General features: G+C 46.3%; 1 protein-coding gene and 1 pseudogene across 1 annotated transcript; one reads left to right on the forward strand and one right to left on the reverse strand.

The window, feature by feature from the left end:
* Positions 1-458: 458 nt before the first annotated feature.
* Positions 459-3,024, reverse strand: LOC135143831 (kinesin-like protein Klp68D; annotated as a pseudogene).
* On the forward strand, positions 1,325-2,412 carry LOC135143774 (deubiquitinase DESI2-like). Its single transcript, XM_064075713.1, has 2 exons — positions 1,325-1,345; positions 1,690-2,412. Exons 1-2 carry the CDS (start codon positions 1,325-1,327, stop codon positions 2,410-2,412), a joined length of 744 nt encoding a protein of 247 aa, XP_063931783.1.
* Positions 3,025-12,685: the final 9,661 nt, after the last annotated feature.

Genomic DNA, 12,685 nt, shown 5'->3' on the forward strand with positions numbered 1-12,685 from the left:
GAGTAAAAAGCCAATAAAGCTTAATACTAATTTTATTCAAAACAACCTAACTTATTGATACAAAACTAATTATTTACAGCGTGTGAGTGGTTCTAAACTAAAGGTAATAATACATATGAAATTATATTGCGTCCCAGTTTCTTGTATTTTCTTTTGTTCCATTACCGCTGTCTTCGTAACGCTGACGATGGTGCTCTTGTGGTGGTCAGCGTTTCGCAGTTCTGGTGCTTGCAATTCCATGTTTCAGCGTTCTACATTCGCGTCGTTGGTCTTGACCTTCTTATTGGTGACGTAAAGAGGAAATTTAAATTTTAGAAATTATTGTTTAAATTTAGGATTTAAACATGTTGGGTCTCTCCAAATGGACAGGGGCGATGGGGTTTGTAGAAGGGTTGCACTGGGAACGCAACGGTATGGATTAATAGTTAATTAGGATACTCTTGGCGGGTAAGTGGGTCTCATCTTGACAGCCTCCTCTTGAGGTCGTGGTTGTGTCCGTTGCTTTTTTCGATAATGAGGAACCATGCTGCCCAGATTGCACCCGTGATCATTGTTAGGACGATGCTGCTGATGATGTCGTTGAATCTTACAATGTGCAGAGTTATCTTTGGCCATGTTGTTTCTTGAAGTTCGGACTGTATTTCTTCTTCTTCCTTTTCTAATTCTTTTGGTGTGTTGAGTCTGGACCATGGCTTGATTAGCTGGTTCTTAATACTCTTCGCCCTATAAGCGTACCGCAACGTAATTATCGTCTCGTCGTAGTTAACATTCGCGGGCCCGATGTTCGCTATCATGATCGTCTTACTGTTACCCCCCAGCGAGTCCTGGAGCAACCTCGTCAACTTGGAGTCTCTATAAGGTATGTGCTCCGAATTCTCCGCCAGAGCGTAAATGACATTCCCTAAACTCGAAAGCGCCTTGTTGATCTTAGTCGCTTCCTTGAAACTCTCCCCAGTGGCCCCCGTCTTCGACTGCCTCTCACTGCCCGCCAGATCCACCAAGTTCAATTTTCCGACTTTGACCGACTTCGACTGATGCTCGGCCATTTCTATAACGATCTGAAAGATGACATGCGATCTTGAGCTGTGTTCGTTCATGTTAGTGGCGCCACTGGTGCGGTTTTTGTTGCCTTGGCGCATGGTGCGCATCATGTCGTCGGCGCTTTGACAAGTTTGGGAGTGGAGGTGGGTCACGCAGACGCCTTTCCCAGTGATTTCGCGCAGCTCGAGGGACTTCGAATTCTTTATTTTCAAGAGGTCTCTATAAAACATAATAGTAGGCTTTGGTTAAATGTCATTCAGTGTAGTTTTTTTTTTTTCGAACAATGTCAAACAGTGGGCTTTGCGTAAACGTCATTCTAGTACTGTCACCTTTTACAACAGTCGGGTTTGTTTTACCTTTTTTTTCTTAATATACATAGCCATCTTTTCACAACAAGAAACTTAGAACATAGTTAAAATGGTACATTTTTGTAGTTAATCAACTTAAATCCTCCGCTTTTCTTCTACAACTCCTTTAAATACGGCAAAAGTTGAACATCAAAGTTACTATCAACGGCAACTAGACAACGGAGTTTATAAACAACAATTTTCTGTTCTAAAAGTAACATCAATGGGAATTTCAACGTCAACAACAAGATTATAAATCCCACTTGAGTTGGAAATTTATTTTAGTCCGATTTAATCGCAGCACACTAAAGTACGTTGTCGAGCGTTAATCGAAAATAAAATTACTCATAGTTGGCCGTGCCTGTCAAACTTCGGGTTGTACTACTGCCGTCAGTTTGACAAAAAGAATGTCAACATCAACCAAATCATAAGTCAGACGTGTCAATTCCAGATCACAGTTCCTACCATGATTTGTAACCCATGTTCAGAAACAAACAAAAACAGCGACTCTGACGATATTACCAAAAGTCAAAAACCACAAGAACCCGTTTTTCTCAATGTCTACGACATGTATAAACTGAATGAATACACTAGCAACATTGGGTTCGGGGTATTCCATTCGGGAGTTGAAGTTTATGGAAGAGAATATGGTTATGGGGGCCACCACCACAATTACAGTGGAGTTTTTGATATGGAACCCCGAAATGAACAAATTCTCGGCGACTTTTTTAACATGAGAGGCCACCTACAATTTAGACAGACCATTCACATAGGGTATACAAGTTTCATTTTGGAAGAAGTAGAGATGATAAAAAATCGACTGGGAAGAAAATTCCGAGGAAATAAATGCAACTTGATTGGTAACAACTGCAACCACTTTTCTGGAGCCTTTACAAAAATTCTGTGTAAGAAGAACATCCCTGGATGGGTCAACCGTTTAGCCAACGTTGGCAGTTTTATCCCGTTCCTAAACAAAATTCTGCCAACCGATTGGGTCAACCCTAGCATTTGGGCCCCCATGTAACCCACAATAAAGTTTTCCTCACTTGATGTCTTCCATGTAAATTTCCAAGTAGCGCACCGTCACTAAAAATTCTAACCCAGTAGTCCTGTTAATATGGTACCAGATTTGGATCAAAAGCCCTTGGAATCACGCCAAAATGCTCCTCGTACTTCTCAATCCCCTCCATTGTGTACGTTTTCAAAGTTCCAGTTTGTCCATACGCGAAAACACACCCATTATAGCCATCAAGGACCGATGAAACCAAAGGCCGGACCATTTCATCATAAATGCACTGCTGTGACGCACTGCAACACCGCCATTAAGAACAAACACAAAAAAAACACCAGCTACGAACTTCCAGTCGTAGACTGCGTCATATCTGAAAATTTTCTTTCCTTCGTTTTCGAATCTAGCTTTGGGGTTCTCCACTTCGATCACGCCTCGATTTGAATAAACATTAACAACTGGAGAACAATCTGCTTGGGTTTCTTGGTCGCTAATGGGTCTGCAGCGGACTATCACTTGAACGGCTTCATTGTTGGTTGGTTTTTGCTGAAATAAGAGTGGTTTTGGTGGGTCGAGGGCGGTTTAGGTTGTACTCACGGATACGGAATCTTTGCTTGAATTGCTCATTTTAAATATTTGTAAAATGCACGGTTTAAATTATAACATACACAACACGCATTGCACGGGGTAATCACAATTGTCACAAAAATAAAATTTTTCGCCATTTAATCCATAGAATACCTTCCCTGATTTTTGATTTAATCATTTCATTACTTTATATGTGTCACCAGACGACAAGTCCTGATTCCGCGGACAATCACTTTATTATTATTAACATAGGCTAAGCATTTATTAGGTAAGAAATTCATATAAAAAACGTCCGTGCGGGACGGCGGTTCTCTCCACAGTGAGAACACTTTTTTTTTTTTTTTTGGTAGAGGGGAAATGTCTACGCAGACCACCGTAATGGTTCTTGGCCTGCTCTGCGGCCTACGGTGGTACTGGGGGAATGGGTACCGCCCTAAAACCCCTCCTTCTTCTGCTCGGGTACCAGGACATTGTCCCTTACACCCATGACGCGCATCTCGGTAGACACAGCGGGAGCTGCGCTACCGAGCTCGGTTGAGCTATTGATTGCCTAGGAGTTGGCCCCCATCATCGGCTGTTCCTCGCGGTTCCTGCGGCCGGTGGAGATCTGAAACAGAAAAATGCGCTATGCGCTGGCGTTAGTTGTGCAACACCTTGGAGGTGATGCTGACGGGAAGTTGGGAAGGCTGGGAAAGGCCGGTCGCGTCGCTGGAGACGGCAGGTGGTGTTACTTGCCGATTCAGACTTCAAGTAGCGCCCTACGGGGCCGCTTGCGACTGGGGGGAGCTTCCTCGTCGAACTCGTAGTTGACGGCTTCTCTCACCAGGGGGTTGGGGTGTTCTTCAGCTTTCCTGAAGGCTCGGAGGGCGATTTCGTGCAGGAACTCCTTCAGCGGCGGGAGGTTGGCCTCTCGGAGCAGTTGGGCGTTTCTGACGAACCATGGGGCTTGGAAAACCTGTCGGAGAGTTTTCGTCTGGATGACTTCCAGACGGTGAAACTGGGTTTTGGAGGGTTCATAGCTCCAGGCCACTGAAGCATAGGACATGGTGGGGCGAATGATGGCGCGATACAGCAACAACTTGTTCCTGATCGACACCTTACTGCGCTTACCGATCAGCGCAGACAACGAACCCTTTATCTTGTTCGTATTGGCCACGATGTAGTCAATATGAGGGATAAAGGACAGCCGTTTGTCGACGATGACACCTAGGTATTTTGCTTGGCTCCGCCAAGGGATGACCCGGTTAAACATCGTGACGTTTCCTTCTGGCCCAGTACGTCTTTTCGAGATAAGAATCGCAGTGCTCTTTTCTGGATTGACTGTAATGAGCCATCGTTTGCACCACTCCTCCAGCGCATCCACGGCCTCCTGTAAGTAGGAGGTTACGAGGTGCGGCATTTTGGAGCGCGTAAGGATAGCCGTGTCGTCTGCGTAGATGGCAAGGCTAGTTCGGGGGGGTTTGGGTATGTCCGCGGTGAAAACCGCGTTCACGAGCGGGGAGAGCGCCGAGCCCTGGGGGACTCCTGCGCTAATTGGATGCTCCGCAGATAAAGCGTGCCCAATGCGTGCTTTAAACGTGCGGGAATCCAGGAAAGATTGGATGAGCTGCACCATCGCCAACGGCACGTCTGCTTGGTGAAGCTTGTAAACAAGTCCATTATGCCAGACGGTGTCGAAGGCCTTCGCAACGTCGAGAAACACCGCGCCAGTCAATTGTTTCCATTCAATTGATTTTGCGGCGAACTTGACTACTCGGAGAAGTTGTTCGGATGTTGAGTGTTGGGGACGAAAACCGAACTGTTCATCGGGGACTACGCCTCGTACGTTGACGAACTCAGCTAGCCGTTTCCGAATCACACGTTCAGCGATCTTCCCCACGGACGAGAGGAAACTGATGGGTCGGTGATTTTCCGGGAAAATGTGATTATTCCCCGGTTTCGGGATGAAAATGACATGGGCTTCTTTCCACCTAGCTGGAAAAACTCGAAATTTGAACATTGCATTAATGATACCTGCTAGTGCGACGATGGCTTCGTCGGAGAGGTCTTCAATGCTTTGTTCGGGATGCCATCTGGGCCTGGGGCTTTCCTGGGCTTGAGGAGTCGGATAATTTCACGGATTTCGTCGGGATGGACTTCGCGGATCTGGGCGTCTACGTCGGGTTCTCCCATTCAAATTTCTTCGACGGTTTCCTCGACGAGGTCCAGGTGCTCGTCATCTGCGTCAGGGTCGATGTTCGTCTGGCATTGGTTCTCCAGACTGTGAGAGAAGGCGGCGGCTTTGTCCTCTTCTGTGAAGACGATGCCGTTGTTCGCACTGTGGATCGGTGGAAGTGGCCGCTTGTCGCTTCTCAGCGCTTTGGCTATTTTCCAGGTCGATCCGTCCGCGGTGTTCAGGGATTTTAGTCTTTGTTCCCACTGCTCGCTCCTAAGATTGAGCAGTGCTCGCCGCTTACTGGATTAATGTCAAATACCGGAGCTTGCTCCAGCTGAGTGTTTAACGCATATTCAGGCGTGGACTCTAATAGGTTTCCGTATAGCTTCTCCACGTCCTCTATCGATGGGACATCGCGGGTATCTTGACGGTCCAGTTTTCCCGACAGAATCTGCTCTACCAGGGATTTCGGCGCTTTTAGAAAAAGGTCTTGGGCTTTCTTATAAGCCGCCGCTTTGGCCTGAGCTCTATTCCTAGGAGTAGGAAGAGCTGCCGATGGAACAGTGGGCCTCTTTTTGTTCAGAGCAGAGCTGCCCGGAAACAAGCTGGCTACATACAGGTCAAGAGCCGCTTGAAAACTGCCGTCAGATCCTTTCAGTGCCTCTTTGGCAACATCGATCAGCTGGTTGTGATCCTTTCCCAGCGAATCGAGAGACGTGGAGATAATTCGGCGAATCTGGAGCGATAGAGTGTCTTCTTTGAGTGAAGTGCCCTCAGAAAGTTCTGGCACGGTGGTGTCGCTCTCTGTATTTTCAGAGAGCGTAGTCCTGGGCACCACAGGAGGAGGAGACCAGTGAGAACAGCCAGGAACTTGCGAGAAATGTTCTCCTGGGCTGTGACTACGAGGGGCCACAATCGATTGTGGCGTCTTCCTCTTGATATTATTTTGAGTCCCCAATTTACACTCATCGTGCGTCACCACTACAGATATCGGTGACATGTGAGTCCGTTCGTGCACCTTGGTGGTTTGGACTTCTTGCGGGGGAAGTTCGCGGCTGATCGCCTCCAGCGCGACGACAGCTGCAGCCCTGCGCGGAGCAGAGCGCGCGGATGTTGAAGGCAGCGAATCTGCTGCAGATCTTAATTCGAGGGGAGGAATTGTCTTTTTATTGGTCTTTTTCTCTTGGTAGGCCAAGAGTTTAGCTTCCTGCCCCTCGTTCCATTCCGTTTTGTGTGTCTTCTGCTCGTGAGCTTTCCGGCCTTTGAAGCTATCAAAGGAGCGATTACAAAAACGGCAGGAAGATGAAGTCCAGACGGGGCATATCTTGTGGTGTTTACGTAGGGAGTCGCGGTCGTGGAATCGGGACCCGCAATCACAAAGATGCGGGAAGTAGTTCGCGGAGCTGGTGCCCGGTTTCCGGAATGCAAATCGTCGGAAAACCCATCAGTAACGCCAGAAATACTTTGGGCACTAGTTTTAAAAACCTCTTGAGAGGTGGCGCCGACCGAGTGACTCACCTCAGGGGGGTCGGCAGTATCCTGAAGGGGATTCGGAGGAATCTGGGTGGATGTGACCGAAGGCGGCAAACAACGCGGACGGAATTTGGTTTTGTGTTTATGTAGACCGCCTCTAGATTTATAGGTCGCGTCACAAAAAGGGCATTTAAGCACGCCCCCCGATCCTGTGCATCACGATTTTTATCACCCATTATAGGGGAAGGACGCTAACAATAAAAAAATTAAATCGCGATGTGTGCTAGATCTTGAATGCGTTAAGTTCGCTCTAAGCAAATAAAAGAAATTAACTCCCTAACGTCGAAGCCTAGGCTTGCACGAGGGGCACAGTGTATTGGCTAATCGAGTCGACAGGTATAGCGACCGAAATCTCAACGAAGGTTTCCCGGGACGATAGAAATTTTCTAAGTCCGAGGACCTTGAAAAATTTATTAAGTCCCACGCGTGAGATTATTATGAGTCCACAAACGTACGAAAATCCTTCCTAGTTTCAAAGGTAAGCACTTAGAGAAATCAACCGATCACGAAACGAAATACGACTTACACCCGAACAAGGCGACGAGATAAATCTCTAACGACTTATATAGGAATAAGTCGACGAGAAAAATTCCGAAAATTAATTGCCAAGTCTCGCGTTTCCGGCGATAGAATAAAGAGACAACCGAAAACACCGAAGGGGACCGACAACGACGTTATCCGGGCCAACTATACTAATCAGCGATGGAATGATTGGAATCTCTCGCGCGAACAGAGAAAAAAATTTTCCGTTATTTTATTTTTTATTATTCTAAGTCCGCACTTAACGTGCGAAAATTTTATTAAAATCCCGATTAATCCGGGCGGCGAAAATTTCGATAGGTCGGTTGACAGATGTTAAAGTGGATATCATGCAACTTACCTTCAAAGCGAACTGTTCTAATCCAAGAATTTCACACTTGGAGAAATTGCACCTATCACCAAACTACCGGAAAATTTTTCCAGAAACACCCGGTAAATATGGCGAAACCAGCACAACGATGGCACAAAGGATTAAAAATTCGTTGATACACTGCACCACAAAACACAAACACAACTCCACAGACAGATATCAATGCCTGCGAGCAAGGGTGGGGAGCGGAGCGGAGACACGTCCGCACGCTGCGAGGTCTCGACGATAAGTGGGAGATGGCAACATCGACGGTGAAATACCACTACTTTCATCGTTTCTTTACTTACTCGGTGAGGCGGAACGCGTTCGCTCACGAGCGGCGGCTGTCACGGTGTTCTCGAGCCAAGCGCGTAGAGTGGCATTCCGGGCGTCGTGCCCTTGCCGTTCCGTTCGTCCGTTCGCGCGGGCGCTTCGGTCGGCATCGCGGAGCGTCGCTACGGGCGCCGATATACGCTCCCGCGTGATCCGATCCGAGGACACTGCCAGGCGGGGAGTTTGACTGGGGCGGTACATCTGTCAAAGAATAACGCAGGTGTCCTAAGGCCAGCTCAGCGAGGACAGAAACCTCGCGTAGAGCAAAAGGGCAAAAGCTGGCTTGATCCCGATGTTCAGTACGCATAGGGACTGCGAAAGCACGGCCTATCGATCCTTTTGGCTTGAAGAGTTTTCAGCAAGAGGTGTCAGAAAAGTTACCACAGGGTAACTGGCTTGTGGCGGCCAAGCGTTCATAGCGACGTCGCTTTTTGATTCTTCGATGTCGGCTCTTCCTATCATTGCGAAGCAGAATTCGCCAAGCGTCGGATTGTTCAACCGCTAATAGGGGACGTGAGCTGGGTTTAGACCGTCGTGAGACAGGTTAGTTTACCCTACTAATGACTCGTCGTTGCGATAGTAATCCTGCTCAGTACGAGAGGAACCGCAGGTTCAGACATTTGGTTCACGCACTCGCTCGAGCGGGCGGTGGTGCGAAGCTGCCATCCGTGGGATTATGCCTGAAGGCTTCTAAGGCCGTATCCTTTCTAGTCAAAGGTGGCAACGATACCTTTACGAGTTCCGAGAGTCGATAGGCTCAAAACAATGTGACTTTACTAGGCGATCGACGTTCGCGTCGATCGTCGCACGAGCCCTGTTTGCCGTGCGGAGCCATCGGTCGGCGGTGGGATCGATCCTTGCCAAGTCCGATCTGGCTTCCTGACGGTTGATCATGGGTGTTTCAAGTTCGATGTCGGAACTCTGAATCGTGTGTAGACGACTTACGTACTGGCAGGGTGTTGTACTCGGTAGAGCAGTTTCCACGCTACGATCTGTTGAGACTCAGCCCTTAGCTTGGGGATTCGTCTTGTCGGCGAGACGAGACCCCGGAAAGGTGTTTTTTATTTTTTTTTATATTTTTTTTTTCAAAGTTCAACGCACACCTCGAACTGACAAACTGACATTCTAAAGATGTTGAAGCTGTTTCGATTTTTTTTTAAACCTCTACGCACACCTCGAACTGAAAAAAGAAAACCGCTTGCACAACTACAAAACTTGCATCAATTTTCGATTTTTCAATACCTAATATGAATATAAATAATACTTAAGACAGCACCTCTTACAACAGCCTTGATACTGACGTGGTAATTTAATGATAATTTTAACTAAAAATGTTATTTCTCTGTTGGACACCAAAGCCTATAATTATTATTATAATATAATAATATCATTGTTATTGGTATTATTGTTTCGTTGTATTATTAGTTAATAAGTATATTACAAACATAAATAAGATATCACCGATAAATACTTACATATATTGATGAACATCTTTGGTGGAGGAGCCGGGCGACAACTCGAACTCTGCTTTTTACAATGACGACTGGTCATCTCTTTGGTACGGTTGTGAAATTTTTACGATTTTGACGTACATTCGTCACACAATGTTAGAATATATAAAATGGATATGGGTGACGTATCGAACGGTCGTTCGAAGAGTCATTCGGGACTTATAATAATTATAAAAAAAAATAAGATTAGTAATCGTGGGCAAATTCGTATATTTCATACATCCAATCGTATATAAAAAAACACAAATCCTTATTATATGTTTTTTTTGATCCGTTTGCGTGCAGGCAACCAATAATACACGTCGTTCGTTAACGGCACCGACAAATTCTGCGCTTCGAACGCAACTAGGCAACCAATAATACGCGAACTCAGTGATCGGGCAACACTGCACGTGCCGTGTTCGTCATGGTAACGCCACTGATCGATTTTTGGCCTCGAAGATGCATATGCAACTCGCAATACACCGACGTACGGCGTCCGTTAACGCCACCGCCCGATCCCTTTCGACTTTCGAACACGCGTATGCAACCCGAAACTCACCGACACGTACTGCGCCCGTTAATGCCACCGATTAATTCGAAGCTTCTTGCGCGCCGCATATGCAACCGGTAATACACTGGCCGTTCATAACGTACGGCGTTCGTGCCGAGTGACGATATAACGCCACCTTTCAAACACGCACAGTCAATCTACAATACAATAAACGTACGGCGTTCATTAGCGCTATCGAATTTGCGGTTTCGCGTACATACAGGCAACCGGTAATAAATACACCGGAAATAATTATAAAGGGCGAAATGGCACAATTCGTTATCAAAAATTAAATTTTGCTTTAAGTTTTTATCATTTATCAGGAGGTATTTTAATTAGTTATTTCAATTCTGGGATTTATTATTATTATTGTAGAAACAGACGATTTCATTTTGAGAAGATTTTACAAAAAGTTTTTATTTTAATTTAAGGAATTTGCGGATTAATGGCGGTGATTACAAGTACAATAATTGTGAAGCCTAATGTCTCGTTGTCTAATTCGTGGCACCCGTGAATGGATTAACCAGATTCCCACTTCACTTCGAGTCGTTGTGCGGGTCGGACGTGTTTTAGTGCGCTCCTTGTGATTGAAGTGTCAGTGTGCGAGTCGGGACTTTTCGTGGGTTTTGGCTTTTTAGTGTGGGACTTAGAATTATTTTTGGTTTTTAGTGTTCTTAGGGAAGGACTTAGAATATTTTGATTTTAGTTTTTGGGGGTGGGACTTAGAAAATGTTTCCAGGTCCCTTGCGACAGGGAAAATTTTTCTTGGACTTTTTATTTTCGTTTCGTTTCTTATCGGGAATAATTTTTTGGTTTTTGGCTTTCTTATTTCTGTTGGTGTTGGCTTTCTTATTTCTGTTGGTGTTGGTTGGGGTTCGTGTGGGGATTTTTAGGACGGGAGGGAGATGTCTCCTAACGAAGGGATGGAGGGGACGGAGGAGAGCGTGACGCGGAGGGTTAAGGACTTGGAGAGTGCTTTGCGGGCGTGTTTGTTTGCGGAGTCGAGCAGGAGTAGTAGGGTGGCGATTGATCAAGTGCTGGGAATATGGAGTAAGATGGAGGCCTTGACATTGGAGTTGGAAGTCGAGAATAGCTACATGAAGGGAAGGATCAGGGAACTGGAATCGTCGGGGAGGAAAACGTACGCTGGAGTTGTGGGGAGTGTCGGGAAAGTACAGGATGGAAAGGAAGTGCCAAAAAGGAAGTAAACGTACTCGGTGATGGTGAAATCGAAGGATTCTAGGGAGAATGGAGACAGGATTATGGAGAAGGTTAATAAAATGGAAGTGGATGTAAGAGTAGAGAATGTGAGGAAGAACAGGACTGGAGGGCTTATAATTGAGACGAGGAGTAAGGAGGAAGTCGAGAAGATTAAACAGGCTGTTAAAGCGAACCCGGACTGGTTGTGGAGGAGTCGAGAAAGAAGTATGTTATGGGAGTGTTTGTTGATTTTAAGGGTGCATTCGATAATCTGAGCTGGAGTGAGGTGTTGAGTAAGTTGGTGGAAGTCGGGTGCAAGGAGATTAAGTGTTGGGTGAGTTATTTCAAGGATAGGAGAGTGTGTGTGGTAGGCGAGGCTGCCGAGAGAGAAGGTGAGTAAGGGATGCCCACAGAGATCTATCTGTGGGCCGGCGGTATGGAATTTGATGATGAATGGATTGTTGGATGAGATTGTAAGGAAAGGCATAAAGTGTGTGGCGTATGCGGATGATTTGTTGTGTTTGATTGAGGCGGACAGCAGGAGAGAAATTCAGAGTGAGAGAACGGAACTGATGGAGATGGTGGCTGCATGGGGAAATGGAGTGGGTGTGGAGTTGTCTAAGGAGAAAAAGGTAATGATGTTGATGAAAGGGTTTTTGTCTGATAATAGGCCGGCGAATGTAAGGGTTATGGGAGAGAGTGTGAAGTATGTGAAGGAGGTGAAGTATTTGGGAATAAGGGTGAGTGAACGCATGAATTTTAGGCCGCATGTTGAGAGTTTGGGTAGTTGGGTAATTGATATAATGGGCAAGTTGAAGAGGGTGTTGAGGAAGGAGTGGGGTTTGAAGAAAGGTGGGATAAGGGTGATTTATAAGGGATTGGTTGTGGCGTGTGCTTCGTTCGGTGTGGCTGTGTGGTATGATGTGTTGCGGTATGGGTACGCAAGAGAATTGGTGAATAGATGTCAGAGGTGTGCGGTGTATGCGAGTATGGTGTTGTGTAAGACTGTGAGCACGGATGCGATGCAGGTGTTAATGGGTGAGTTGCCGTGGGATTTGGAATTTGTTAGGAGAGGTGTGATGTTTAGGGAAAAGAGAGGAATGAATTCAGAAGATTTGGAGTGGTTGCAGACAGGGATGAGCGTGGATGAAGACTTAGGGAGAATGGAGGTGTTGGAGGCGAAAGTATGGGAGGTTTGGCAGAGAAGATGGGACTTGAGTGAGAAGGGCAGGGTGACGTACGATTTTGTTCCGAATGTATGAATGAGTTCTTGGATAAGAGAGGATTGAGTGAAACGGACAAGTGTAGGTGTGGATGTGTGGAGAGTGTCCGTCATATTCTGTTTGAGTATAGGACTGTATGATGAGGAGAAAGGGAGTTGTGTGTGGTCGGAATGGATGGACGAAGGAGAGAGACGGTTAGAGAGATTATTGGGGTCGAAAGAGATGTATGACGGACTGATGGAATTTGCAAGGAGAGTGTTTGAGAAGAGAAGAATAGGAGTGGGTGAAGGGGAATGAAATTGAGGAAGAGGGTGAGGGAGATAA

This window comes from Zophobas morio, unplaced genomic scaffold, assembly GCF_036711695.1.
Source record: "Zophobas morio isolate AGI-343-1 ecotype UQ-CSIRO unplaced genomic scaffold, CSIRO_AGI_Zmor_V1 ptg000076l, whole genome shotgun sequence".
NCBI lineage: Eukaryota > Metazoa > Arthropoda > Insecta > Coleoptera > Tenebrionidae > Zophobas > Zophobas morio.